The sequence below is a fragment of the Leptosomus discolor genome, chromosome 10 (assembly GCF_034619465.1).
Source record: "Leptosomus discolor isolate bLepDis1 chromosome 10, bLepDis1.hap2, whole genome shotgun sequence".
In the NCBI taxonomy this organism is placed as follows: domain Eukaryota; kingdom Metazoa; phylum Chordata; class Aves; order Leptosomiformes; family Leptosomidae; genus Leptosomus; species Leptosomus discolor.
In genome coordinates, this window is record NC_141400.1 from 4,264,953 (window position 1) to 4,292,403 (window position 27,451).

General features: G+C 39.1%; 1 protein-coding gene across 1 annotated transcript in view; it reads right to left on the reverse strand.

The window, feature by feature from the left end:
* Positions 1-2,591: 2,591 nt before the first annotated feature.
* DOCK2 (dedicator of cytokinesis 2) overlaps positions 2,592-27,451 on the reverse strand; it is a 197,169-nt gene continuing 172,309 nt past the window's right edge. Inside the window, exons 40-52 of the mRNA XM_086470823.1 lie at positions 26,555-26,659; positions 24,231-24,372; positions 22,437-22,518; positions 19,415-19,499; positions 17,763-17,849; positions 16,876-17,052; positions 15,450-15,533; positions 11,104-11,241; positions 8,821-8,948; positions 6,904-7,084; positions 5,288-5,408; positions 4,126-4,268; positions 2,592-2,699 (exon numbers count right to left, since the gene is read on the reverse strand). Of these exons, the coding sequence (XP_086326949.1) occupies positions 2,625-2,699; positions 4,126-4,268; positions 5,288-5,408; positions 6,904-7,084; positions 8,821-8,948; positions 11,104-11,241; positions 15,450-15,533; positions 16,876-17,052; positions 17,763-17,849; positions 19,415-19,499; positions 22,437-22,518; positions 24,231-24,372; positions 26,555-26,659 (1,548 nt within the window). The 3' untranslated portion in view covers positions 2,592-2,624. The remainder of the gene's footprint in view (positions 2,700-4,125; positions 4,269-5,287; positions 5,409-6,903; positions 7,085-8,820; positions 8,949-11,103; positions 11,242-15,449; positions 15,534-16,875; positions 17,053-17,762; positions 17,850-19,414; positions 19,500-22,436; positions 22,519-24,230; positions 24,373-26,554; positions 26,660-27,451) is intronic.

Sequence of the window (27,451 nt, forward strand, 5' to 3'; positions counted from 1 at the left end):
CTATCCTGGAGTAAATTTCTGTCCTCTGTGCTTCACCTCAAACAATGTCCAATACATAGATTCTGTGCCGTCTGAGCAGATCGTCCTCTGCATACGTGCACTCAAGGCCTGTTTGGCTTGTGACAGAAATGACGATAATCAGCGCGGATTCACATTTTCAAACGCACGTTGACAGATTGCTGCCCTTGCGCTTTGGTATCCCAGGGCATCACTTGTTCTTCATGCTATGTGGTTTATTTGGACTAAATGTCAGTATCCACAGTTTCTGGAAACTTGTGAATGGCTGGAGCTGGTTGTCCAAACATCCTTAAAATTCCAGTTCCATGTATACCCTGTTTTCGGCAGTTATTTTTTTCTTAATTAATTTTGTTTTTCTGCTCAGAGTTGATTTACATGATTTCAGGCTTGAAACAGATTCAAAATGGGGCTGACAAGAAGAGGACAATCTGTGACGTGGGACAACGAGTAAGATTTTTGCTTGCATTTGGTAAATTGGCGAATCTAGACTCTTCATCAAAAAGTATACTAAAACCTGAGCAAAACACAAGCATGAATCTTGAACCACTAGCTGAACACTCAACACCAAACTTTCTTTGGACATTGTGTTCCTGCCTCCCTGGAGCTCTTCCTTCCCTTCCATTCTTTGTATTTTTAAATTTTGAATCACAGGACTTTAATTATAATATATAACAACAGCTTAAGCTAAAACTTTCATTCCACTCTCACATGAAAACATAGCTGCAAGATGCAATAGGCACAAAATAACCTTTACCAGGTATCCTTACAAAGAATAAACAGCTGCTAAATCATCCTTTTCTTACCTGTTCCCGGTAGAACCAAAAGTTTTCTTTTAAAATACTTTCTGTTTTGTGATACCAGTATTTCTTCAATGTATCTGCAAATAATATTGAAGGACAAGCTGGGTACCCTCCCTCTTCTTCCCCCAGTTTATCAAGATGTTAAACATGCACCCCTCAACCTTTCACTTTCTCCCACTCACAGATAACCTATTCTATTAAACTCTGTTGGTTTTTTTTCCTAGAAAAGCCTTGGTCTTCCTTTGTGCTTCCTCAGAACCAGTATCAAGTTGCTGTGAAAACCAAATGAAACAAAAGTCTATCGGTATCCATGCCAACAAACACTGTGGTTAGTGTTAAAACTGGACCCATTCTGTTTTGCTGTCGGTGGTTATTCTAGTGAAAAGTATTTCTTGGTGCAGTCTTAGTTCCAATGGCAAATATTTCAAACTTCTCACAGAAAACAATTGCTAATTATTTCTGCAGAAAACAGCTTCACACTGAGAACTTGCAAAGAGAATCTAAATTCATTAAATAAATTATTCATGCTGAATGAGAAAGTGTTTATAGCTATAGTTAGGCTTAGAACAAACTGAAGATGTCTTTCCATTGATTCAGTCACTCAGCAAGGAATAATTTCCACCTCTTTGTCTTTCCCATATCCACATAAATGGCAACAAGGCCAGCCTCTCCCATCCACAACGCTCTATGTGCTCATATATATTTAATGAATATAAACCTATGTAGGTGTCTGAAACATGAAGGGATGAGTGAAGGAAATCAATTATTCGCCTTTTAGAAACCTTTATATTTGGGTAACATACTTGCCTTTAGAAAGAACGGACAAGTTATAAAAAAACCCCAAAATGCTGACCTGCAGTGCTGTCTAGGTTCATGCCAATAAGGCATCATATTCCAACCCTACCTCATGAGTTGGAGAGACACAGAAAATCAATTTGGAAAGCAGAGGACTTGAATTTGTGGAATTCCATTTGCTGTCAGTAAGAAACTATTACCTTATCTGTGATGACACATAGAGATTTCAGGGAGAAATGTTCAAGGCAAATAAAATAGATTTTTAACATTTTATTGAAGAACAGCAGAAAATGTAGCTTTTGTTTATCATCCTGCTGGATGTAATATCATTTTGGACATGTGTAAATAAGCTTTTGCACATGTTTTCAACATAATAGCCAGTGTTCTGAAAAATAACTCAGGTGTATGATGCCACAGTCATGGACATCAGCCTGGGAAAGACTGAGGGTACAGAACAGTGTGGTGGGAGCAGCAGAGGGATCCAAGGACTGTAAATCCAACTGTAGCCACAGAGTAAATTGTCAGTGGCTATTTTGTGCTGAGCCATCTGTTGCCTTGACTACACTGCCAGCAGTAGTTTAAAGATAGCTGGAGTGTGGCTGTACAAGCTTCACAAAATGGTAACTTCTCTGCTCTCTGAAAAGAACAGGATCTGACTTACATGATACAGTAAGCGTTGCAGATGGCCTTTTAATACATCTTTCTTCCCAGGAACAAGCTTTGTTACCAGGGAACACTCAATGCCCCCTGACCTGCCTAACCAGAGGCTCAGTAAACTTCTGTTCCGTACCCGGGTGGGCACGTCCTGTAGTATTTTCTTCAAATGTTATTCCTATATCTATGTCACAAGTAACTTATCAGAGCCCGTGAATATTGTTGTTCATATTCCCTATTAGTCATCTACATCAGCAGTGTCTTTCTTTAGAGTAGACAGTGGTCTAAAATAGGATATACATTATATATAATTATTTTCAGTTGAGAGGTGGTCTTGTAACAGACAGCTGTAATGCGTTACAGATCTGTAGATGAAGATTTGAAATGGTGCTCCACAGACTGCTTTCCGTCTTCCAGAACTTTGGAAATGCGCTGCGGAAAGAGAGGAACAGAGCGCCACGTGTTAAAACGACCGCTGTACTGGATTCAGTTATATGTATCTTAATGACTAGCTTGTGGCCTTAAGCTGTGGCTAGAGAAAAGAAAGACATGGACCAAATCCTGGATATTTTGAATTCATATCTCTATCCTGCAAAACCATAAACCTGTATTTAAAGCTGTCCATGTGATTCCAGTCATGCTGGGGAAGCATTATACAATTGGATTTTTAGCTTTATTCAGTCCTTTTTCAGACTTGTAAAATAGGACATTTTTTCCACCTCTTTTTGTGTGCTATTTAGGTATAATTGTGAGTGGATGAGATCATGCTGAAAAGCTGTTACTCCTGGGTCTGAAAAGAGCGAGTATGTGATAAATTCAATATAAGTGAAATCCTACAGGCTTCAAATTATTAGGTTATTCTTGTTCCTACAAGGAAAAAATATGATTATGAACACACACCTAAATGCAGCTTTTCCTAAATGCTGCTCTATGGTCCCTGAAGGCAGTGTCTATTTTTTTAAAAGACTGCAGAAACTAATGGATGAAAATGAAACCTATTCATCAGAAAAAATTTTTTTAAAAAAAACCCAACTCTACATTAGCTTTGAAAGACCAGCAAAGAGTTGACATAAAATATTACATGCGTCACAGAATGCTTATGCAGTATGCATATCAGTAGCTACCGGCATCTGCATTAAACGTTACCCTCCCACTACCTGAAAAAATAGGAAAACTTTAAAACTTTTGAATCTTAGTATCTGCAGAGAATACACATTTTTTGCTTTCAAACACTACGTTAAATTCAGGACTTTTAATTTTGTGAAATTTCCACAGAAATCAGTGAAAGGTTTCTTACTTTAAAGGAAGGCAACCTGTTTTAAGCAACAGTAACGACTCCAGCGTACACCAATTTGTACCTTCAAATAAGCACCCGTGACATCAGAAATGGACTCACACCGTGCACGTTTTGCCATATCTACTACGCTTACCTTCCCCTGATGCTAGCGTAATGCCCAATGTACTGAAATCGAAGAAGAAATAATTGCTTTCCTCATTTCCTGATAAATGTCACACAAAGCGTACCAGAGAAAATCAGTCGGTCAAATGAGACCTCTTGTGGCACAGATGCAGAACTGCACAGCTGAGCCTGCCTCTTAAACACCCCCCCCCCACCCCCCAAAACGTGCACCCGTACCCCAGAAAAGCACAGCCAGAGGCACTTCTGTGCTTCCCCATAGACCTTCCACTCCTCTCGCCGACGAGAGAAGTGGAGACGGGGCGAGGAGAAAAAAAAAGTTAAGAGTTTGACTTATGATCTTACGGTATTTTAAAATTACTTAGTTTTCAGAGCACAGAATTTTTAAAGATGTAACACTTCGGGGTTTTTTTTTTTTTCCCATAAACGCACAGAACTTACCATTGTTTTAAATAACTGGTTCACCTTCTTTTTTTTAAAGGTTTTCTTGTCACCATCTGAGGTGGAAGGAAACACTGGGTGACTCAACCTATGCGATGCAATTGTTTCATCGGGTGCCACAGGGCCGACGGACAGAGTTAATCCTTAGAATAGAAACATTGGTTGCACAAAACAAAACCAAAAAAGGAGAGTCAGGGTGTAAGATAAAGCAGAGATCAAATAGTGAGCTACAGCAATTACTGGAAAGAAATAAGACATTTTTAATCTAACTAGATCCTTAGAATACAAAAGTAAGTAAAAATTTCCCGATTAACAAATGGGGAAGCACTAAACTTCATTACATTGAAACTGAATACTGAAAGAAATTAACCAATCTGGTTAAAGAAGAAAAAATAAATACATGCAAAAAGTGGGCCATGACAGTCTGTTTGTTGTGCTGAACATCTGTTACAGGCATCTGGAAAGACAGGGGCAACGGCAGGGACAGATGCAGCGCAGGCTCAGGAACGGGATGCACTACGGAAGCAGCAGGGGTAAAGGGTACTGATACAGGGCACATTTTCTCCATACACCCTGGCCCAGAGATGAGCTCCGCCTTCAGTTACGCTCTCCCCTTCACGCAACTCTCCGTCTTTCTAACGGGCAGTTACGTTACCCTGTTTCCCCTTCCTCTTGCTGTGAGGGAGGCTGATGAGACACCCCTCCAATGTCAAAAGCAGAAGTGGAAATGCTACTGTGGGGCAACCTTTGGGGATATTCACGTGCCAAAGCAGCGCACAGAGCATTTCTTCCCATTTCCATCGCTGCCCTCAGCTGTGCAGGCAGACTGCAGAAGTCCCTGCTTCTGCAGGCGAGACCCGACAAAGCAAGGGAGATGAATACACCTTGTTTCAAGGCAGGGGGAATGCCACACTGTGCAAGGACACAAAATTCGGAGCTCCAGAAGGACACTTTCAGAATTTGCACGTTAGCCCTAGGCAGCACAGTGCTACCAAGCCGTCCAGCCTCACACGCACAGCACACACTGTCATCTTCGTCTCTGAGGCACGGAGCCACACACAGCGAGCTACCTGCTCCGCTGGGGGCAAACCCTTTGTTGCTGTGTTTTCTTAACAGAGCAATAAAGAAGCGCAGAACTCTCATCCTACTGTAAGCAGCTTACCTGGGATAGTTGGCATAGAACGACTGACAGAACTCATCTGCTTGAGGACAGATGTTTTCTGAGGTGCCACAACATGTTCTGAGAGGTTGGTGTCACTCATGAACTCGTATTTCCTTGACAGCTGATTAATAATTATAATTTAAAAATGCCATTAATTATGAACTGAGATATGAGCAACAAAGATCTAAGCAAAATAATATTTTGTGAAAAGCATAAAAGAAAATTAATAAACAGCCTGTCATGCCTAAGATGAGTTATTTATGGGATTGTTAGCTGAGTAAAGAATAAAAGTAACTAGACACAGTAGAATTGCATCTACATATAATACTACACACTAGCTAAAAGCATGTAATGATTTTGCAGATGATTTAAGTTAGATGAATAGTTCTCACCCCACATAGAAAAAAAAAAATGACTCTAAAAAAGCTAGCTAGAAAAGACCCTGTAGTCTGGAACTATAGGATGGTATTCCTACCATATCTTTGGAATAATACCATCAGCCAGCTCTGACTGCGATCTGCAAAGTAAAAAGAAGTTTTGAAAAAAAATTTCCCTATTGCACTAAAACAGCCAGCTCAGCTGCTCTGAGGCTTGTCATTATTTTTCTGAAGCAAAATAAAATCCTGTCACTCAATATGTAGTGAGATTCCCAGTTCAGTGTATGCATTACCTAATTTAATCAAAAGATAAAAGGTGTAGCTTGGTTTTGTGTATTGATGCTTCTCGGAGTATGACTGTGCTTTGTATCTCTCTTTTGTATGGGAACATGTAGTGTAAGACAATCATAATTCTCTGTAAGCTTCTCTTTGTTTCCCAAAAGAATCTTGGCTTTCTGCTGAACTCATTTTGCCTTTGATGATTCCTCCAAAAATCTTTGATCAGATGATTTATGCTCCCTCCATGTAATTCAACAATCTTGTTACTGCCTGACATTTTAATTTAGATAAGGCTTGTGTATCAAGAGTACATCTTCCACATTTTTTTTAATTATTTCTTCTTATACTAAAAGAAAAGTCTCCTGAGCATTAAACCACCCAAAAAACCCAAGCAGCACAACAGAAGTTATATGAATCATTCTAATGATCCAGCAGCGCAATAAAGGCACTCAGATGATCTATGCAGCGAGAGATGCCAGTGCTTCCAAACTTCAGTCTGGCACCGTTTAAGGAACACTGTTTGCAATCTTGCAATTTCCTAACAGCTGCACGTTCCATAACAAGGTACAAAACGTACAGGGCTCATCGCGTTTGAAATAGCCCTGACTGCAAGGAGCTGCCATGAAATGTCAGCACAGGCAATTGCCTCTCCACAGGAAAGCTAGCTGAACCCTCCCAATATAGTACTCCATTTTAAGCTAACCAAGCTTCAGAAATTACAGCTTCAGGGCTATATTATCTGTCATCATAAGCAAGTGGAGATGCTCTGATGTTTCCATTGATTAGCTTCCTCCTCAGCATCTTGCAGGTTTCATTCATGGCAGGGCAGATCATCTCCATCCTGCATATTTCCCTTTACGACAGCTGGATTCTACGTGATGCATTTTTCTTTTCCTAAGCAAAGCAGTAATGCCCTCTTTTTTGTGCATTATAAAATACCACTCTAAATCAGTAACGTACACATTTCGTGTCAGAGACAGAAATATCAGGTGCCGTCTTCTCATCAGCAAACACCACGCTGCTTCTTTTTGTTCTTTTTTTGGACCTTCTCATCTTTACTTCAGGGTGAGGATTAATTTGCAGAGCAGTCTCCTCTGATTCTGCTTTTACTGGCTTTGGTAGCACTACTTCCAGATCAAAGCTGCAGGAGCAAAAGAAAAAAGTGCAAGTTGCCGAGTGATATTTTAAAAGCCATTGGTATTCTGATGTCATTTCCCCATGAAATATAAATGCAGGTCATCCTTTCTTTTGACTTTCCATGCAGCCTTGCAATCTGTTGGCAAAAAGTATATGGCGTGCTTCAGCTGGCAACTTAGATACAAATAAGATGCCTTCGGGAGGTATGACATTAAGAACGTAAAAGTATTAACATGAATGCAAATCCCATTTTTTAAGATTTGTGCATTAGCTTAATAACTCCTAAACTAAACAGAGTTAGAGCTCATATGGCGAGTTTATACGCAGTGGTGACGGCGCTGAAAGCAAGACGTGCTGTTTTGGTGGTTGAAAAAAGTGGAACAGAGTATTACTATTGATTGTCACGTTTTAAATGCATCCTCCTATTTTATTTATGTCACCAGATTGGATGACAAGAACACATACCCAGTGATAAAAAAATATAAATATCTATCTCCCTTCTCTCTTCCTCTAATTCTTATAGTTTAAAAGTTGGGCTATTTTTCATTTTTTTTAAAAAAAAAAACCACATATGAAATTGGTGCTGGCCTTACTCCCTTCTCCGCTGATGTAATTAGCCGGTTGAACGTGGGGCTGAACTTATTTTACAACATAAAAATTGATAAATCAAGTAGCGTGGTGCATTTGTTGACACGTGATTCCTAGAAACAAACTAACATCATAAGAATTAAAAATAGGCGCATGATTCAGCTGCTTAAGTGTAGTTGTCTGGTTCCATGGGAGGTGTCCTGCTTTTCCAGAGGCATGGGGGCTGGCAGACAGGACACAAATCGTTTGTGTGCTACACCCTTCTTAAGTGGAAGCTGAAGGGCAGGGAGAGCAGCCTGGAGCATCTCATAACGTGTGATACTACACATCTTCGTTAGACTACTCAAAAATTTAAGTAAGTAGTGTTAAAGAACGAACTGGCAGTCAAACATGCAAGAATAGAGGAGTATCTTAAGAAGAAACACTTCCAAGTTAGGGTCAGACACCTTTGGACTTTTTACTTTTTAAAAATGAGCTACTCAAAAAGAGAGGTCAGATATTAAAAAAAAAAGTCACAATCAAACACTGCTCAGCAAGATCAAATTTATCTATACCTTGTTTGGGAATAAAATCTGTGCGGCCAAAAGATAATTTATAAAGCGATCAAAACAGTTGGTGGATGAAGAAGCTAATCGATACACCTATAACTGTTCTCTCAAAAGTCTTTATGTTTCCCAGTGCTGCAGCTGAGAAACCACATTAGGCAAAGCATTTTACATTACCACAGGCTTTACTAAAATGTTCCACCCCCTTACTTGTAACTTTGTAAAGGTTGTCCTCTTCCTCTCCAATTTTTACAAGCAAAAAGATGCTAATTAAGTTAAAAGCTATATAAAGCAAAACTTGCAAAACCCCCAAATCTTTCTATTTTTTTGAAACGTCATTTAAATTTTAAAATACTTGTTTCCTGAAAACGAAATGCCACCTTTTTCAGTGAGAGCTGGGTGTATTTTGTCTATTCAGGTTGAAATACTGTAGCTTTAAGCCTGGAGGAAGTGACAGCTACAGTTAAAAATAATTTTGGCATAGTCTGAAGAGACTGCTAGTGGTCTTTATCCTTGAATGCCTTGGGTTTTAATCTTCTGGTTTCATCCCATAAAACTGGTTAAAAGCCAGGGCTGAATGAAAATTTGTTTTGTATTCATAACCAACCTTTCAGAAGCAATTTTATTTGGCGTACTGCAGTCTGAGTTCATGGAAGTCAGTGAAATAACTGATAACTGGCGATAGGATCTCAGCATTGATCGTGGCCGTCCTACTCTCTTGTCATCAAAATCTGGCTACAGGATGGAAAAGAGAAACACATTCAAACAACTTCACGTGAACCTCATTTCATCCCTTTTCACTAGGTCTTGAAGATAGCACAGATGTTTTAACATTTGGCACAAAAGAAGTCTTTTGCTACCATTAATTACTGTGATCGTTTCTCCTGTCTGGATACACTCTTACTCTAAGACCTCTCAAACTCAGTAATACAGCGAGTAGCTAAATAAACTACAACTGACATAATTAACTGTAAGTTTGAAAAAGAAATTAAGAGAAACATTGTCTGCTGATCTTATTTTTGTCCAGGCGTGGGCCAGGCCATTAAAGTACTTGCTGGGGCAAACAGTTTTAGTCAGTGCTTGCTCCAAGACTCTAATCATGCTCCGTTTTCATCTTTCAGCTTCAACAGGTTCTGCCACCTCTATCTGTTAACACAGCCTTTTCCAGTTACATGTTCGCAAATGTTTGACAAAACTAGTATTTCCCTGATAGCCAGGCAGGAAGAACAGGAGGCTTCTCCAGGTCATCGTGGATCTATATTGCACAAAGCCATATATGCTGCACCATCTCTCTCTGCAAAGCCTGGAGATGGTATGTTCTGGAAGGAGAAGAGGACTTCATGCCAAATCTTCTTGAAGATTTAGATATCGTAACAGAAATATTCAGCTTAATGCTGATGGTTATTCAGGCTTTTCAGCCTGGTAAACAGTTAACTGAAACAATCTGACTTATTTCCAAATGCCTTCCCATTACTCTTGTTAAGAAGGTAGGGACAAGGATCACATTTCTTGGCGAATTCTAGAACTGTTTTCTTTCTTCAGGGGTAACTTGTGGGATCTACAATTGTAGAGTGCAGTTAGCTCTTCCCTCTTTTTCTCTTCAAGTATTTCCTGGGATGAGCACACCTCCCGCTAGTTAGCTCATCACAGTGGCGTGATGCATACCGTAAACCACTTTTCCAGCCTACTTCAATTTCCATCCTACAAACAGGACATGCATAACTTTTACAAAATATTTCATATTAAAGCACAGGGGTTTGTTCTGATTATTGAGATTTCGTATGCCAAATTCCCTAATACTTTGCTTCTGATGTCATTTCTCACTATGACTCTGATGTCTAGCAGAAGATTTGGAAACATTTGTAGTTTCAAGAATTATTTTCAAGGGTTTTGCAGAGTTTACATGTTGCTCACCCTTCGAATGGCCAGAAACTTGTAATAAAGACACAATAGCTGCATAACTTTTTTTTCCCCTTTTCTTAATAAAAAAGCTCAGGCTTGTTAAAATGGCAGTAGCGTCATTCACAAAGTACATTCTCTGCTCTTGCAAAATTTTCAATAGGTTGCTTTTTTTTAAGTGCTGATCTGTAAGAGTGCTGAAGGGTTCAAGCACTTAGCATGATTGCTAATTGTGGGTTACAGCCTCTTTTTTATTGCAAGGATAGTGGCATGCAACTGAAAATAAGGAAAACATACTGAGATGAATATAAAGAATCTTCAACATATAGATGTCTAACACAGCAAAATATCGAAAATTTAGGTTAGAAACTTGCTACTTTTTCCCCTATAAGAGGAGAAAAATCCTCTTAGTAAATCATCAATGCTGAAAGCAGCAACATAAAATAATTTGCAAAGCAACTAGTATTTAATCACAAAATCCAGCCAACATGATTCTTGCTAGCCTGCACAAGCTCAGATAGACTATTTTATTCAAGAATTGTCTGGAGAGTTGGTGTTCAGAAGTTATCCTTCAATTCCCATATATTACAGTTTGGTCCCAACTAATATTTATAGTATTATACACATGATAGGTTTTACTTCACAACACAGCTGGAAATGGCAAGCACAGGGAGACGTCAATTGCAGATCAAAGCCCTAAACCACTAAGAAAAATCAGAAAGAGAACAAACATGAGAATTTACTTTTTCTTCCTTAATAAGGCGGAAAAGAACTGCAATTTTAATAGACATAATAAAATACTTCCAGAATGAGGAATATTTGGTATGTCAGAGAACTGAATCAACACACTGACTATAAAACTCAGGTCTTACTACCTGCAGATCACAAGAAAACCCACAAGCAACAAGAGTTTAGTATGTGTTTCTGTTTAGAAGAACAAGATGTGTATTAAGTAAACAAAGTGCAGGAGAGGTTACAAGAAGAATAATACCAATTCTCTGGCTCCATATTGTTTTTCCACTTTAACTTTTAAATGCTTGAAACATTCCTCCATACGTTCATGGAAAGGACGCAGATTATCAGAAACTCTTCTTTCATGAATTCTAATTCCAGCCCCAAGGAAAGGTATCTTGAAAAGGGAAAAAAAAAAAAAGAAGAAAAAAAGTGAGAATGTTCAACCAGGTCCAACAACCCCTCCAACTCCATTGGAAGTATGTGCCAAGTCAACTCCAAAACTCTTACTGCGACTGGCACAGATTCATCAGTTGATCTCAGCTTTTAGCAGCAAGTACAAGATGGAAAGGGCTCTTGAAAAATGATCTTGCTCAGTAGATTTCTGAAAAATGTGGGCTGCCTCACAATGACTGTTTTCTCTCTTCTATGTATTTTAATGTTAACCCCTTATGAGATTAAACACACCATGCAAGAGTTAAATTCTTAGGCTACTACCCCACTTGCTTATGAAGGTGCCCGCCATAGTTTACAAGAAAGAAGGCAGGGATGAAAAACTATCCAAGTGGACTCCAGGCAGGTAGTTTCAAACTCTTCTTTTTCAAGTGACTGAGAAAGGTTTAAATCAACCTACTGGGGGCTTAATTACATGGCCACTTTGGCAATTGCTGCAGCAATTTAGTATGTTAATGCCCGGTTTCTGAAAGCGACCTCTTCCCTTCTCCTTGATTTTCCTCTGCAGACTTCCTCTGTACTCCCCACATCTCAAGAAAAATTCAGTAAGAGAATGCTTCGATAAAAAAATGAACACCACAAGCCACAAACAGAGGCATCTTGCACTAATCATGTTTATTTTGCTCGATTTTACCCCTGTGCTTTTCTTTTTCACTGCTCATCCTTTAGGCTAGGGTCAGTGACAAGTAACCAAAGGAGTTAAGAACTCTGATTCTTCCTACTGGAGTTGAAAGAACGTACATAACAATAGTTTTTAAAACCTAGGATCAGGGGAACTGTAGATACCTACACCCTTAAAGGAGAACACCTGATCAAAAGATTAGGAAAAGGTCTTAAGAGTTTATTAAATACCTCCCTCCACTTGAATCTCTTAAAAAATCCTTCTCCTTTGTCAGAAGGAATGTCTTATCAAATTTAAAAGAAAAAAAAACCTTATCATGAAGCAAATAGGATAGTAATACCACCTTTCTAACCCCTCCTCCCTACAATGCTTTCCTGTGCTACCATTTTGCTACTATCACCTTTGCTGTTATATTAGCGTAATAATACCCAGTTAAAAGCAAATAAAACAAATCTTCTCTTCAAAGATAATGGACAGCACACTTTGACATGCTGTTTAATTAATAATAAATGTGTTCACAAAGAGAAACTTTGTAGTGGTTCTGTTTAGAATATAAAGAGATTTCATTACTCTTCAGTCTTTGAAGACAGTGACTTATGAGATTTGTGCAACATACTTTGAGCTACCCTTCTGCCAGGAACCTTTTCTAACTGCTTTACCATTGACTTTTAGCTATTTTGCATCAATCTTTGGGGATTTTTTGTAAAATCCACTTAGATTCCACACTTCCTTTTTGTGTTCTGACCCTACAAATATTATTAGTATTGTATACATCTGTCCCCCCATTGACCTGATCATATTTTATGGAAGTCCAATTTTGATACAACTTTCAAAACCATGGTATTAAAGCCCTTCTATTACAGACAGATCTGTTTATCCTCTTTAGAGGGATTTACAGGGATGGATGTAAATTACCACTTTATTTCCCAGTGCCAGATGGTATTACACTCAATTTATACCACTACATCCACTGAGTGCTTCTGATGGTCAGAGAGCAACCATATGCAGAGCCTCCGGTGGGCAACAATACAGGAGAAACCTGTGAAGGTTGGTGACTCAAACTAATAACCAAACTGAGATGGATCAAAATGAAACAGGAAGAAACTTCAAAAACATTAAGAAAATAGTACCAAAAAAATTCCATTGGAACTATTTGGAAGATTCATTTCAAGGCTGAGAGGAATAAATGGTTAATTCTTGCTGTTTCTCATCTACAAAAAAGAGACAGACCCATAGAATCATGGAGTGGTTTGGGCTTGAAGGGACCTTTTGAGGCCATCTAGTCCAACCCCCTGCAGTGAGCAGGGACACCTTTAGCTGGATCAGGGTGCTCAGAGCCCCGTCCAACCTGGCCTTCAATGTTACCAGGGATGGGGCTTCTACTACCTCTCTGGGCAGCCTGTGCCAGTGTTTCACCCCCCTCATTGTAAAGAAATTCTTCCTTATATCTATTCTAAATCCGCCCTCCTTTAGTTTAAAACCATTACTCCTTGTCCTATCACAAGGGGTTCTGCTAAAGTCCCTCCCCACCTTCCCTGCAGCCCCCTTTCAGCACTGGGAGGCCGCTCTAAGGTCTCCCCGGAGCCTCCTCTTCTCCAGGCTGAACACCCCCAGCTCTCTCAGCCTGTCCTCACAGGGGAGCTGCTCCAGCCCCTGAGCATCTGCGTGGCCTCCTCTGGACCCGCTCAAGCAAGTCCATGTCTTGTGCTGAGGGCCCCAGAGCTGGACACAGAGCAGAGCAGAGGGCGAGAATCCCCTCCCTCGACCTGCTGGCCACACTGCTTTTGCTGCAGCCCAGGATACTGTAGCACTCTCACAAGGATCACATAAGATCAAATCAATAAGGAAGAGTTTTTTAGTGAGTTAGTACAAAGAATGAGACACGGAACATAAGAAATATCTTGAGCCATTCGCTTCTAACAGTAGAATTCCAAATCTGTCTTGAAACGGAGATCACTATATTATGCCTTGACATACCAATTACTATGCCCATTCATTTACACAGCAAACAGTTCTTTCTCACTTAAATCACCCACATTTCAGAGGACTTCGCAGTTAGTGGTTTCTTAACAAACTACCTATGTGCAAAAATGTCTCTTCTCTCATAGTCATTCATTTTGCCATATATTGATGGCAATGATTTCTATTTGGTCTAGGCAAATAAAATTGATAATTTCTGAGGTCATGTTTTTCTTCCCTCCATTATCATAACAAATGCTTAGGTTAATGAAAAGAGCCATCTTCCCTTAAATCTCAACAAATATAGTTTTTTCTGCTACCACCTCCCACAGGTGCATTTTCCACTTTGACAGGTTGGTTAGCTTATGTACACTAAAAATAGAAAATAATCAAATAACCTTGGTGTTGCTAGTATAGGCAGACTATTCAGTTTTCCTCTGAAGACATAGCTTAAAAATATTTACTGATGGTCTTCGATGATATTGGTCACACAAAAGACATGTAGCAGCAAATCTTGAAGGGTCATTGAACACGAAAATAATTCCTGTGAGCAGCTAGCATTCTGTTAGGGTTTCTAATGCACTCCCACCCCACCCCACCCCACCCCCCTCAAACAAACCACGACAATGAACACCCGCCTCTAGGAAGGAGTTATTTCCCAAGAGAATTTGCAAATGGTTGTTTTCCCAGCAGTTCATGAAGTCCTTGTGACTTTTGTCATGCTCTCAGTTTTGTCTGCAGGAATACAACCTGAGTGAAATCTGGCCCTTTTAACCATAAATGTAGCCCACTAGATGTGGCTTTTGATAAACCATTCCCAATGACGTGCTCTGCAAAGTACTGCTCTGGCCTACTACTTTCCCTCGGACATAAGGAGATACATAGGTAATTCCCACGACTCTGGTAGAATTTCATCTAACTCTTAGTGGACTATAACGATGATACTCCTCAGGAAATACGATGTGATTTTTGTTATTAAACCATTTCCCCAGTTTGGGCGCAGATTTTAAAAAAAACCTGAAGGACAGGATCACTTAGTTCCCCAAGAATCACATGCCACATCAGAGGGTAAGGAATTATTGCTACGCTGTTTCGTCGGTGATCTTAGTGGTTTAGTAATGGAATACACGCTTCCTGTTAGGCATGTTAAAATTGAAGGCGTTGAAGTCCTTTTTCCTACTTAAGGCAAACTATTAATAATCTAAATAGGATAATAAATGCATAGTCCTTTTACATCTATACATACTCTGAAACAGAAGGTTTTGTCTAAAAGAATATTTTACTGTGAGTGTCTTTTCAAAAAAATGCTATCAATCCAACACAGAATTGGGCAGAATGGTTGCAACAAGAATCTCCTTGTTCTTCTACCCCTCCCTGCTTTGAGGAAACAGTAAAACCAAACAAACGCCCCCCACCCCCCCACCCCCCAAAAAAAAACCCACACTAAAACCCCTGGTACAAATGAGTACAAATGAGACAATCATCTAAATGCTGTGTTCTCCAGCTAGAAAGGAAGAGGAAAAAGGAATAGCTGGTGAAGCCTCAGATGAATGCTGTCAGTAAGAAGTTACCTGCCAAGCAATTAGATCTTTGAGTCTATTCAGCTTTTCTTGATCCTCTGGATGGTCTCTGATATATTCTTCTGAAAAGAACGCCTTAGACAAAAAAAGTAATTCAGTCCGTCATTTTGACAGGTAATGAAATCAGTGATTACTGCATTGACTCCAACTGGTGACCACAGCATTGGTCATCAAGTAAGAGAGACATACGCATGCTCCTTAACCAGAGCCTTAACTGCTACTGATAACTCCTTATTATATCAGTTGACATCTGCAGTGCTTTTTTCCTTAAGAGGTATTCAGTCTTTATCCAACACTTCTGAGTTGGAGACTCTTACTATGAAACCCAATTATTGTTTGTTTTGTGAAGCCGGCACTGAAACTGAAAAGGCACAAATTGGGACCGTCATGATTTACATTGGTAAATGAACATTTTATTCAAGTACCCTACTTACTGACATTAGCCAGTGTTATCCAATAAAGAAACTGAACTTTTCCATAGAGGAGCACAGGCAGATATTGCATGGACAGTGCCTTTTGCTGCCCAAAGATTTTGTCCCCCAGGTACAAAACAACGTAGCTATTTGCCCACAACTGCCAAATATCTAAGCAAATGACAATTTAGGACTAGCATAGCACAAGTCATACTCCTCCAGCATATGTCATGCTTACTGCCTATGATTTATGTGTGAACTTTGATACGTGTGTGTATATATCATGTGTCTATGTCATCTTTTCAGCACTATCCAGTCTATCTGACACGCTGAGCCTACTGAGCATGGCACATGCTTTTCATCAGGAAATGGCAGGCAGAAATAATGGTAACCCCACACTCATTTTCATCCAAAACTTTAATAATTAATAATATAGAATTTAAATTTATATGAGTTTTTAACATTCCTGCTTTCTCTCCTGACCCGCCTCCACAAGGTGGCCTTAGGGACAAATTTTCTACAGTTCATTTCCTCAAGACATTCAGTTTTCCATGTATTGCCAGAACAGCTTTTATTTCTATTTCCATTTTTTAACAACAAAACCTGCTATGAAGAATGGCTGCTGTTACTGAGAAAACCTGATGACAGTTTAATTGATAACCCACAACTAAATACTCCAGACCTACTGTAGGATAAACATGATCCATTTACTCCAGACCAAATCTTTTGATGTGTGAGAGCCTATTTTGTTACAAAAGGGGTATCTCATCTCACATGGGTATGAAAACCCTCATCACTGACTTAATATCGACCTTCAGTTACTCTAGCTTGCTAGTTTCTGCTTTCAAAGACCGATGGGACCAGGATATGAGAATATGAAAATCTCTTAATCAGTGAAGTTATGGCCTTCATATTCCCAGCCCATATTCCCCCACCACTTTGAACAAAGGATGTAGGAGGATTATGAAATAATATATCTGAATATGTTCTTTAAAGGCTCTTACCTTCTCATATTTAGCAAAGCCACCCATAACAGCTGGATCAACAATTCCATTCAGAAGCATAGAAAGTGGATTAATAGGAAGGTTCTCATCACTCTGGTATTGGTTAATCATCATCAAAATTTTTTCATTTGTCGTGGACATCGTCTCAATAGCATTCTCTAAAGGACTGATTGTCGTCTATAAAGAAACAAAAGACTTCTAAGGTTTATAAAGAGATTAAAAGGTATTTTGAGTTTTATAAAAATTGACTTATATGAACAACTTTCTTACAATTCAGCAAACCAACAGAGATTTGTTTAATTCCCTGTGAGGACAGGCTGAGAGAGTTGGGGTTGTTCAGCCTGGAGGAGAGAAGCGGCCTTCCAGTGCTGAAAGGGGGCTACAGGAAAGGTGGGGAGGGACTCTTGATCAGGGAGGGTGGTGACAGGACGAGGGGTAGCAGTTTCAAACTGAACAGGGAAGATTTAGGTTAGACATTAGGAAGAAGTTCTTCCCTGTGAGGGCAGTGAGACACTGGCACAGGCTGCCCAGAGAAGCTGTGGCTGCCCCTCCCTGGCAGGGCTCAAGGCCAGGCTGGATGGGGCTGGGAGTGACCTGGTCTGGTGGGAGGTGTCCCTGCCCAGGGCAGGGGGGTTGGAACTGGATGGTCTTTAAGGTCCCTTCCAGCCCAAACCATTCTGTGATTCTATGACTTGGTCCTGAAACTACCAATCAGGTGCAAGATACATTGATCCCAGCAGTAGAAACATAAAACATGAATAATAAATTTTGTGTGTATAAAAATAAGAAAATAACAAAAGCCTTGTGTGATAAATTCGCAAACTATTTTGTACATGAGGATTCATACAGATACGTGTTTTACAGGTTCTTAGTATGTTAATACACACCTGTGACATGGAGACAACCTCAAACCATCGTAAAATTCCAGGAAGTTTGTATGCTGTAACAAATGATGTTCTCTCAATCCACATAGACTATTAAAAAAACATAGCAGGGAGAAAACGATACTTCAGGATTTAAACTTTAATCTTTTCTGCCTTCTCAAATGTCAGAGTGAAAAGAATGTAGATGGAAAACATATGCACATTTTTTGCATAAAAGGACATTGCAAAACGAATCTAGCACAGCAATATGCACAAATCATCTTTTCCTGATTTCAGACTAGATCATCTTCAGGCACTGAACCTGCACAAAGCAGAGGTAAAAGAAAATTACCCTTGAATCTTTTAGTGTCTATTCCTATTTTTGCCATTACAGATTGAATGACTGTGACTGAATGACCTTCTCTCACCTATACCCAGATTATACTTCCTCCCTCCACTTTCAAAACGTATTCCTGCAATTAAGAGCAGTAATATATATATATAATATATATATAACAACTGGCCAGCATTCTTACTGTGGGGCGCTTTTTTTTTTCCCTTTCTTCTTCCTCTTCTGAACAAGACTAGCTGTTGGTATTTTAAAATACCACTAGTTCATTTACCCTACTGCTCCTTATTTTACCAGTATCAGCTCATCTAAGCTGCCAGTACTGAGAAATGGAATAATGAATGCAATGAAAACATACTCCAACTATCCCAATTTCCACCTATCTGAAGTAAGTATGCGTATTATGTGTTGTCATCAGCCACTAAAACATCAACAATTTAATTTTTGTAGAACCATTTCAAGGTATATTCACAAATGGTTTCAAAACTCCCCAGCTTGCAAAGGAAGCCAATGTGCATCATGAGTTGTAACAGCGCAAAGCTGGGAAGTCAGGGTACAGCTTGCATCTGAAGCTTTTAATTTAACAGCAGGTGAGAAGCTCCTTACGTGAAACTGTTGACACCACTGATCAGCTTGCACATAACTGAAACTGTACATTTTTAAAATAAACGGCTTTCCCTCTCAGTATCCCAAGAGCAGAGCTTTAGCTATAAAGACTGGATGGTATGGTTTTCACGACAAACTATAAAATATCAGCTATCTGTAAATTTAAAATATAGAAACTTACCACATTTTTATGCATGACACTGAAAAATAATTTATGGTGTTGCAGATTTCCTAGAATACTCGAACAAGGAAGATTACTTCTCAGCATTACACCATTATGCATGGGAATAAAAATGACATAGCTAGTACTCTAGTCTGTCAAGAATTCACAGGACTGATGAAAGCGAACACTGCACACCTCTCATTGCCAAGCTGGCAGCTGACAAAAGCATTGTGAACTACAAGAGACAAACTATTTGATACTTATTTACATGTCATCTTGTTTCATAACGAAAATCTGTACCAGAAAATGTTACTGCTTAACACAAATGTGTTGAACATACTTAACTACATAATGGTTACCTGCAATTGAAAGTGAGGTATCACTAAGTAAGTACATGGGAGTGTGCTGAAATGGAGAAATCTTGTGTTTATTTTTTTGAACCAGATCCTAAAGTTGAGGTGTCTGTAATGAGTAATCTGAGACTAAGAAAGGATCTAGATCAAAAGTCAGTCACAGCTACCAGAACTGCATCCATCACCCTGTGTATCATTTACTTACAGCAAACTCATTTTCAGGGTCAACAGATCCTTTTCTGACTGGTCTTGAATAGTGGAACCGGTGCACATTGTTGGACTTATAAAAACTGAAAGATTTTAAAAAAGACTACTGTAAAACACAGAATTCAGAAATTTATGGATCTTATTACCATATATAGTGAACTATTTCATTTTGAGTCAGTGGAGTTTTTAATTAAGAGCAAATTCACTGCTCAGAAAAAAAGCACTTTACTGAAAACTCAGGAGACAACTACTTTTCTATAAAAAGTCAGCACAGGGTCAACACACAGTATTTTGCAAGTATTAAGCTTCAGCTTGTGACTGGCTGTAATTTCCAAGTATAAAAAACTCCAGAACTTCCAGATTAATGTTAAAATGTATAGAATGTGGTCTAGAAAAGAGTTTTACATTCCTATATTCTTGCTGTGGTATACACGGTTTGCCTGCTTTATAGTGACATACAGAAGGAGCATGTTGTGTTAAAAACAACTGACTGAAGAGCAGATATAGTCAGCTGCACTGACATACATGTGTTTTTTCATCCACAGCAGATGCCAAATCAGTTTAATCATGTCTAACAATTCTGCTCACAATGCAGAACAATAGTTACTTAATAAACTAAACATTTGAAGCCATTAATGATTTCTCATGACAGATAAGAACATGCATATAAACACTTGTAGAGGGGGACAGCAACGTAAAGAAATCTATTGCATATTCACATTACAGTCTATTCTACTTAGTTAATTGATTCATTCTCAATCACTGCAAGCACATATTTCCACTAAACTTCTAATCACTCAGCTTTTAGCACTGGCTAATTTGAAAGAACAGAGATTGCACAGTTTTGGCTAAGTATTTTGCTGTCCACAATCTCTCCTTTCAGTTTTTAGTTTTTGTTTTGAAGAGGAATTAAATTTAAAGCCATGTAAGTAAAACCTAATTTTACAGAGAAAAAAACTCAGAAATATCTTAGAGCAGAAGCAAGCCATGTTTTGGAAGCCCAGAGAGACAATTAAATGGAGGGACCCCAAACAGTTGAGCTAAGCAAACTTCTGATATGTTAGTTCATAGGAACCTACGATTTCTGATCCAAACTGCTAAGATCATCTTCAACAATAAAGAAAAGAAAGTGGAAATACAGCTACACCCAGTCAGATCACTTTATACAGTTCCATCTGAAAGGACAGATCTTTTGAAGCTCTTTGACAGAATTTATGCGTTGCCATCAACCAGTGTAAATGCCCAAAAAAGGACACTCATAAAAATATATCTCCAAGCCCAGATGAAATTAGCAGTTGTGTTGACTTCTGCAGCTGAGACAAACAATGACAAAATCTCCCATATGACAAGAGATTGTTCCTTACGTGGAGCACTTCACTAAACAGAACTGTTACAAGATCAAAATGTGGCTGGCACTGCACTGAAATTGAGTTCAGGACCAGATCTATAAGCTGTCTTTCAGCTATAGATTTTAAAATCAATTCAGGTTGAAATTGGGATCACAGTTCGGTTTTGTTTTTGCTTTTTTTTAATCTTGTAGTACAAGAACTGTGCTTGTACCTGCTTTATTTATTTTGGTGTATGTGGGGAGGTGATTCTTATTTTAGCACTCCGAATCAATTGCCATTTCAGTAAAGATTCTATAGAGAAGGCTGCAAACAAAGATGACTTCTAGTTTGAATCCAGCTGTGGAACAGTGAGAAATGAACTCAGCTGATAGCAGGAAGCCTTCTGTCTTCAGTCTCGTTTTGGAAAGTCATAATACAAGTGTTGTTAAAGAGTTTAGCCTGAGTTTTTGTTTGTTTAAGTGCGCAGGCATTACAGAGCCTCTCTTGCACTAAAAATGCATGTGCCTGAGTTCACCTGGAGAAATTTTAGTTTAAGGTGCCTGTTTCAACCAGCTTCAATTAGGGAGATACAGTTGTACCTTGTGCTTTCACAAGGCACAAGGGAGGAAATACAGACTGCCTGAACTGATAGTGCTTGTGCTTTCTGCTGTCCTTAAGTCACAAGCTAACAAATACTCTCTTGAAAGTTTTCATTCAGGTGTTAGTGACAACCAACAGCTTTTACTGACCATGTCTGCAATCATATACATCACAGAAGGGTTTGGGTTGGAAGGGACCTTAAAGACCATCCAGTTCCAGCCCCCCTGCCATGGGCAGGGACACCTTCCACCAGACCAGGTTGCTCCCAGCCCCATCCAGCCTGGCCTTGAGCCCTGCCAGGGAAGGGGCAGCCTGTGCCAGAGTCTCACCACCCTTGTAGTGAAGAACTTCTTCCTTATAGCCAACCTATATCTACCCTCGTTCAGTTTAAAATCGTTGCCTGCCATCCTGTCACTACAGGCCTTGGTAAAAACTCTCTCTCCATCTTTCTTATAACCCCCCTTTATATATTGTTGGATTTGGAGCCAAAAAATCTCACAAGTCAGTCCATGTTCCAATAGGTACTGTATGCAGTTTTGGCATTAGAATGGACCATCAGTTTTCACACAGGTAGTCAGAACACTTCATTAGGAGCAAGCAATAAACTCAACCTGTTCTACACAGGATTAGGAGTTTGGAAATGTTAGCCAGTCTGTTCTCAAAATACTTCAGAGAATTCATTTCCTTCGTTCCTTGACCATAGTACCAATGGAAACCATTTTGCCACCATGTGTTTTGCACTCGGCAAGATAAGTCATAAGATTCTGTTGTACAAGAGCTTTCAACTCAACCATTCTCACACTGCCAGCCACCTCTCAGACCCCTCTCTCCATCACTTGTCTAAGAACCTGTGTTGAAACCTCAGTAACTTAGACTGAAAGCATGGATTTCACCTCATGACCTTACGCTATTCCTTAAGTGGTAAATGGTTAGATGTTCTTTCATGAAATTCCTAGGGAAGAGATAAGTCAGTAAACTAAGGCAATATAAGCTGTAACGTTCATTGGCAAATGAATGAGTTCACAAAATGGTTGACAGTTTAGGAATATGGACTGACTTTCTTTATATTAGCTATTACAGAAATTCACTCACTTTATAATTTGATCAGGTACTGCCTTATTTTTGAATCTTGGTTGCTCCTCCAGGACTGGTTGCACTGTAAAACACTGGATATCTGAAATTGTGAAAGTTAAGGGCATGTTATTAACTATCAGTATGAAATAGTGTAGGCTGTGGGGGAAATAAAAATAATAACAACAACGATAATAAAAAAAGACATTCCCTGATGAAAAAAATCTGCAGGGTTCAGGGTTTCCTCTCTGGAGTTTTCTTGGCCAAAATAAAGAAAATCCTGTCAGCAACCAGTGACTATAGATTACTATTAATTTTGAACTGCATATTTTTATTATTTACTCAGCTTGAATATCTGTAGCTGAATTTATCACACTGAATCATTCATTAAATTTTAAAGCCAAGCCAACTTACAAAAATAACATCAACATCTGATGTTAACAGTTTCACTAGCTTTAGGCGTGCATAATGTCACGATGTTTAGCATTTCATTTTTGAAATCTGTAATTGAGCAGCCCTTTTACCTGTGATTTCCTTTTTCTATGGAAGTGTTACTTTTTAATCTGAATACTGTATTTGTAAGTAAAAATACCATATTATATATTTCCGTATATCTGAAACTCATGCCCTCTGGTTAGATTCTGTAGCTTTTTTTTAATTGCCTAAGTAGTGCATCTCCTGTTAGCTGCAAATAGACTTGAGCAAGTGCTACTTTAAGAAAGGACTGAGGCGTATGATCTCAAAAAAAAAAAAGATTAGTTGAGACACAAGACAGACTTATGAGAGCTTGGTTCTCAAGCTTAATGTATTAATTTAGACAAGCCTGTAATACTGTCTGCTTCAGTCTGAACAGTGTGAAAAGAAAGCAGTATTCCTTTTCTCCTCCAGCAGGTTCCATCAGAATAGTTCCATCAGAATAGACTCAAGAGAGCATGTGATGTGTTACAACATTACCTTGAAAATTAACAAAGGAAAATCAACACGTGGAAAAAAAAAGGTCTGATACGATGAAGTGATCTTGTATCTGCTCTGCCAGTAATGATTTAAATCAGAACATGAAGAAAAACATAATGCATGCAAGCAACTGTGAGAGTACTTCTAAACAAGAATCATTTAGGGCATTGTAAAAGGTGGTTAACAACGTTTCCGAGTTAATTTTCGTAGGAAAATTTCTGAGAGCAACATAAGGTGTGTTTGTGTAGCCAGTACAGGAGACACCCAAGTGCAGTGCCAGTCAGAACAATGTTCAAGACAGACACAAATTTCCTACCAAGACAAAGAGCTAGGAACGTGAGGTTACAGACAACTCTGCTGCTTTACACTTGTCCAGTTCAAGCATTTATCACTGGTTTTGCCATTTGAAGAAAATGAAGGTAAACCATGTATGATCTTGAATGCATTTTCATCACTGAAATGGCTATCAAGCACTGGGACAGGCTGCTCAGGGAAGTGGTGGAGTCACCATCCCTGGGGGTATTTAAAAGCGGTGTAGATGTGGCACTCAGGGACATGGTTTAGTGGAGGTCTAGGTTTATGGTTAGACTCAATCTTAGGGGTCTTTTCCAATTGAAATGATTCTGTGATGGCTGAAAGACACAGACTCCTTTGAACTGTGAGAAAAACAGCAGCCAATATCTTAGGAACAGACTATAAAAGACATGCAGGACACATAAGTAAAACACTAAACGGAGCTGCCGCATTTACAAACTTTCACCCTTTTTAGGAAATGATTGTTCCACACAGATAAACTCTTGCTAACAACAAGGTTTCCCCAACCTGCCTTCATTCTGCCATCTCCCTTGTGTTCAAGGATACATTGACCAGGAGAGCTTTTCACGTCCTCTCCAGGTGCCGAGGTGGTGTTCATCTTCTCTGCGCTGGGAAACTGACTCATCAGCTGTGCCTGGAAATCCTCTCTCCTCTCATATTCCTTCCCACGATAGATGAACACTTTGTTCTGCAAGGAATAAACAGCTGATTTCTTGGGCTCTACGACGCTGAGGCAGAAGTTACAGATGCACATTTATCAGTACAAGACACAATGGGGTCTCCAAATTTTGGAATAAGTGTTACTGTTTTCTGAATATTAATTCACTATAAAGCAAGACATCCCCTTGACCAGGTGCTGGAATGCAACACTGACTCTCCAGAGATGACTACACTGTTAGATGGAATGAAGATAAACTGGCATCGTCACTGAGGGTGCTCCTGTAGAGCAGAATAAAGTCAGAATGGGAGGTAAGAAAAGTACTGAAACTCCTTTTCTTATTGTCTATCAAGCGAAAGGATTTGCTTTCAATACGTTCTGGGTCCAGGTTTCACAGCTTTCTAATACCAATGGATAGGTCTCTTCTGCCTGCTCCTTGTCCTTGGTATTATGAAACGTCCTCATTCACAACACAGTATAACCCCAAATGTGTGGTTTAGCTTGCTTCATGTAATGGGGTGCTGCTATAATCCCAGCAACGACAGGTGCACTCTTCCTTTGATGCAATATTCACATCTCTCTTCACTATTTTTTCCAATGATTACAAGGTAACTTTGGCCTTTAAAATGGGGAAAGAGAAGTCTTCATTGCTTTTCAGTGTGAGAAAAGCTACCATACTTGCTGTAGTATGTAAGAAGAGATTATTTTTTTTTCCTACAAGTAAGCATCAAATATTCAGATTAGTTTTATGCTCTGAAGCCATGCACTACTGTGGTTAAAAGAAAGCAATAACCTTTTAAAACACTAAAATAAAAGCTGGTTGTGCATGATTTCCTAAGTTTGGCAGGTTTCTTGAAAATCAGACCCTTTGGATGAAAAACAGACCCTTTGGATTCTTGATTTCTCACATGGTAGTCAAAAATGGAGAAAAGTAAAGAATACCAGGAGTAGATTCAGTGTATAGAGGTCTGTTTAATGAAAACAGTTCAAACTCACCGTAAGTGTCCTAAGATATCAACTAGCTCTTACCATTCAGAAAAATACTTAAAGAGTAATACAGGACAGTTGGTATGAACATGTCAGCTCAATGCATATCAGAGATCAGAAAAACACCTGAACTTCAGTCGTTACGAGGAAAACAAAAAAGAAACATCTGTATCACACTGAACAAATTCATAGCGTACCCACATTTCAAATACTCTATACACTTCTGGTCCGACCGCCTCATGAACTAGAAAAGGGACAGCATGTGAAAACGTACGGAATGGTTGTGGTGGAAGCCACGTTTAAACAAACGAGGACTGTTAGAGAACAATATGTCATGAATGGCATGAGGAAGGTGATTAAAGAACAACTGTTCAATCTGTCTGTAAGAACTAGTGTAGAGAAATTATCAGATGACAACAAAAAGGCAACAGTAAATCTCCGGCACTCAGAGTTGTGTACTGTGAGGCCACAGCATGTTCTGGAGGGCATCAGTTCAGAAAGGAACTGGACAAATTCAGCATAGAACAATCCACAAAGGGCTGGAAAACAAGTGTCACCTCCAACCCAGGAAGCTGTTTATCAGCTAATTAAGGAATATATACCAGGTCAACATCACTACACACCTGCTCTATATTCTACTCTTCCCTACCCTACTTATCTACTGTTTCCCACTGGTAAAGACCCAATATTGGACGATTGAGTGCATTGGTCTGAAAAAATACAGTGCTCCTAATTCATAATATCGTTCAGTTGTAACTGAGAGGCAATACAAATCTGAAACTGTTGTCAGTCCATGACAAGGTCCATTAAAAATACCAAGCTCATGTGAAACAGAATTTTGGATTTAATTTGAATACAAGTTAGTTAATGACATTCTACTAGTTATCAATAACCTGTTTGTGGACTACATCTGAGAAATACGTACCATAAGAGCTGCCCATACCAAATTACAAGACATTGTGGCATTTGGCTCCCATATATCACCTTCACTGCCTGATACTTCTTCTAGTTCCCACAATCAAACCAAGAGAATCAACTTAAATGCATCTGAAACACTTCATATGTATACTTACAAGTAACAATTCAGATTCTGACTACAGTCCTGCATCCAAGCAAAACTAAATCCATGGGAAACATCCCCAGAGACTCACTTGCATTAGTGGAGTACACTCATACTTTCAGAACCATATGAAAATAGATGAAAAAAGATTTTAAACAGGCTTACCCTTAGAAATGTGGGGAATCCTTGGCCATAATACCCAACAGCAAAATAGTCTGGTTTAGGCCTCAGGATTTTCATGATGTTTTCATAGAACTTTGCTTGTTGAATCTGAAAGGAAAACCAACTGCAATTACTTCTCTTTGGGTGTTTTTCCATTTATTTTTCAACCTCTACAGTAGTACTGTGCTATGTACTACAGCTACCACTGCATGGGCAAGAGCTATCAATTACCAGTTGGTAAGCTACAGCAATAATCAGTGAGCATGCACATGCGTTACATTTATATGCAAATATAATACATCGTTAAATGCATATGGCTTCAACTTCAATTATTTGACCTCAGAACCAGGCTTACCCTTAATTTACTAGCATGAAAAGAGAAAAAGCAAACCCCAAAGTCACTTTAAACACTTCAGTGATAACATGACTGAAATAACACATTTGGAAAAACTCCCTGCCTCAAATGTCTTCTGAGGTATGGATCAACTCAAGGTTTTGCCCCAGCATCATGCTGAGGCCACAGGCCATGTAAAGGGCTTAGAACAATGTCTTTCATAAAAGAATAACTTTCATTTAGGTTTACTGTTTTTATTTCATGTATGTGTTATATCTATGAGGCATGCAACACTGCAACTTAAATGGAATTGGCAAAAATAGCGTCTGTATCTTTTAGTCTATGATAAAAGCAGAATTAATTGGGAGGAAAAGAAACTTTACACACAACGCTGTTGCAAGAACATCATGTTTTGACTCCCATGCTTTCTTTGTGGAAGATGCCAGGATATCTATCGAATGAGCCCTAAACCTTTGTTAAAGTGTGGAATCTTGGGGGTGGAAAAAAGAAGTATGTGGGGGAGGGTGTTCCTTTTTGATTAAATCAATGTTAGTGAAAATACATAA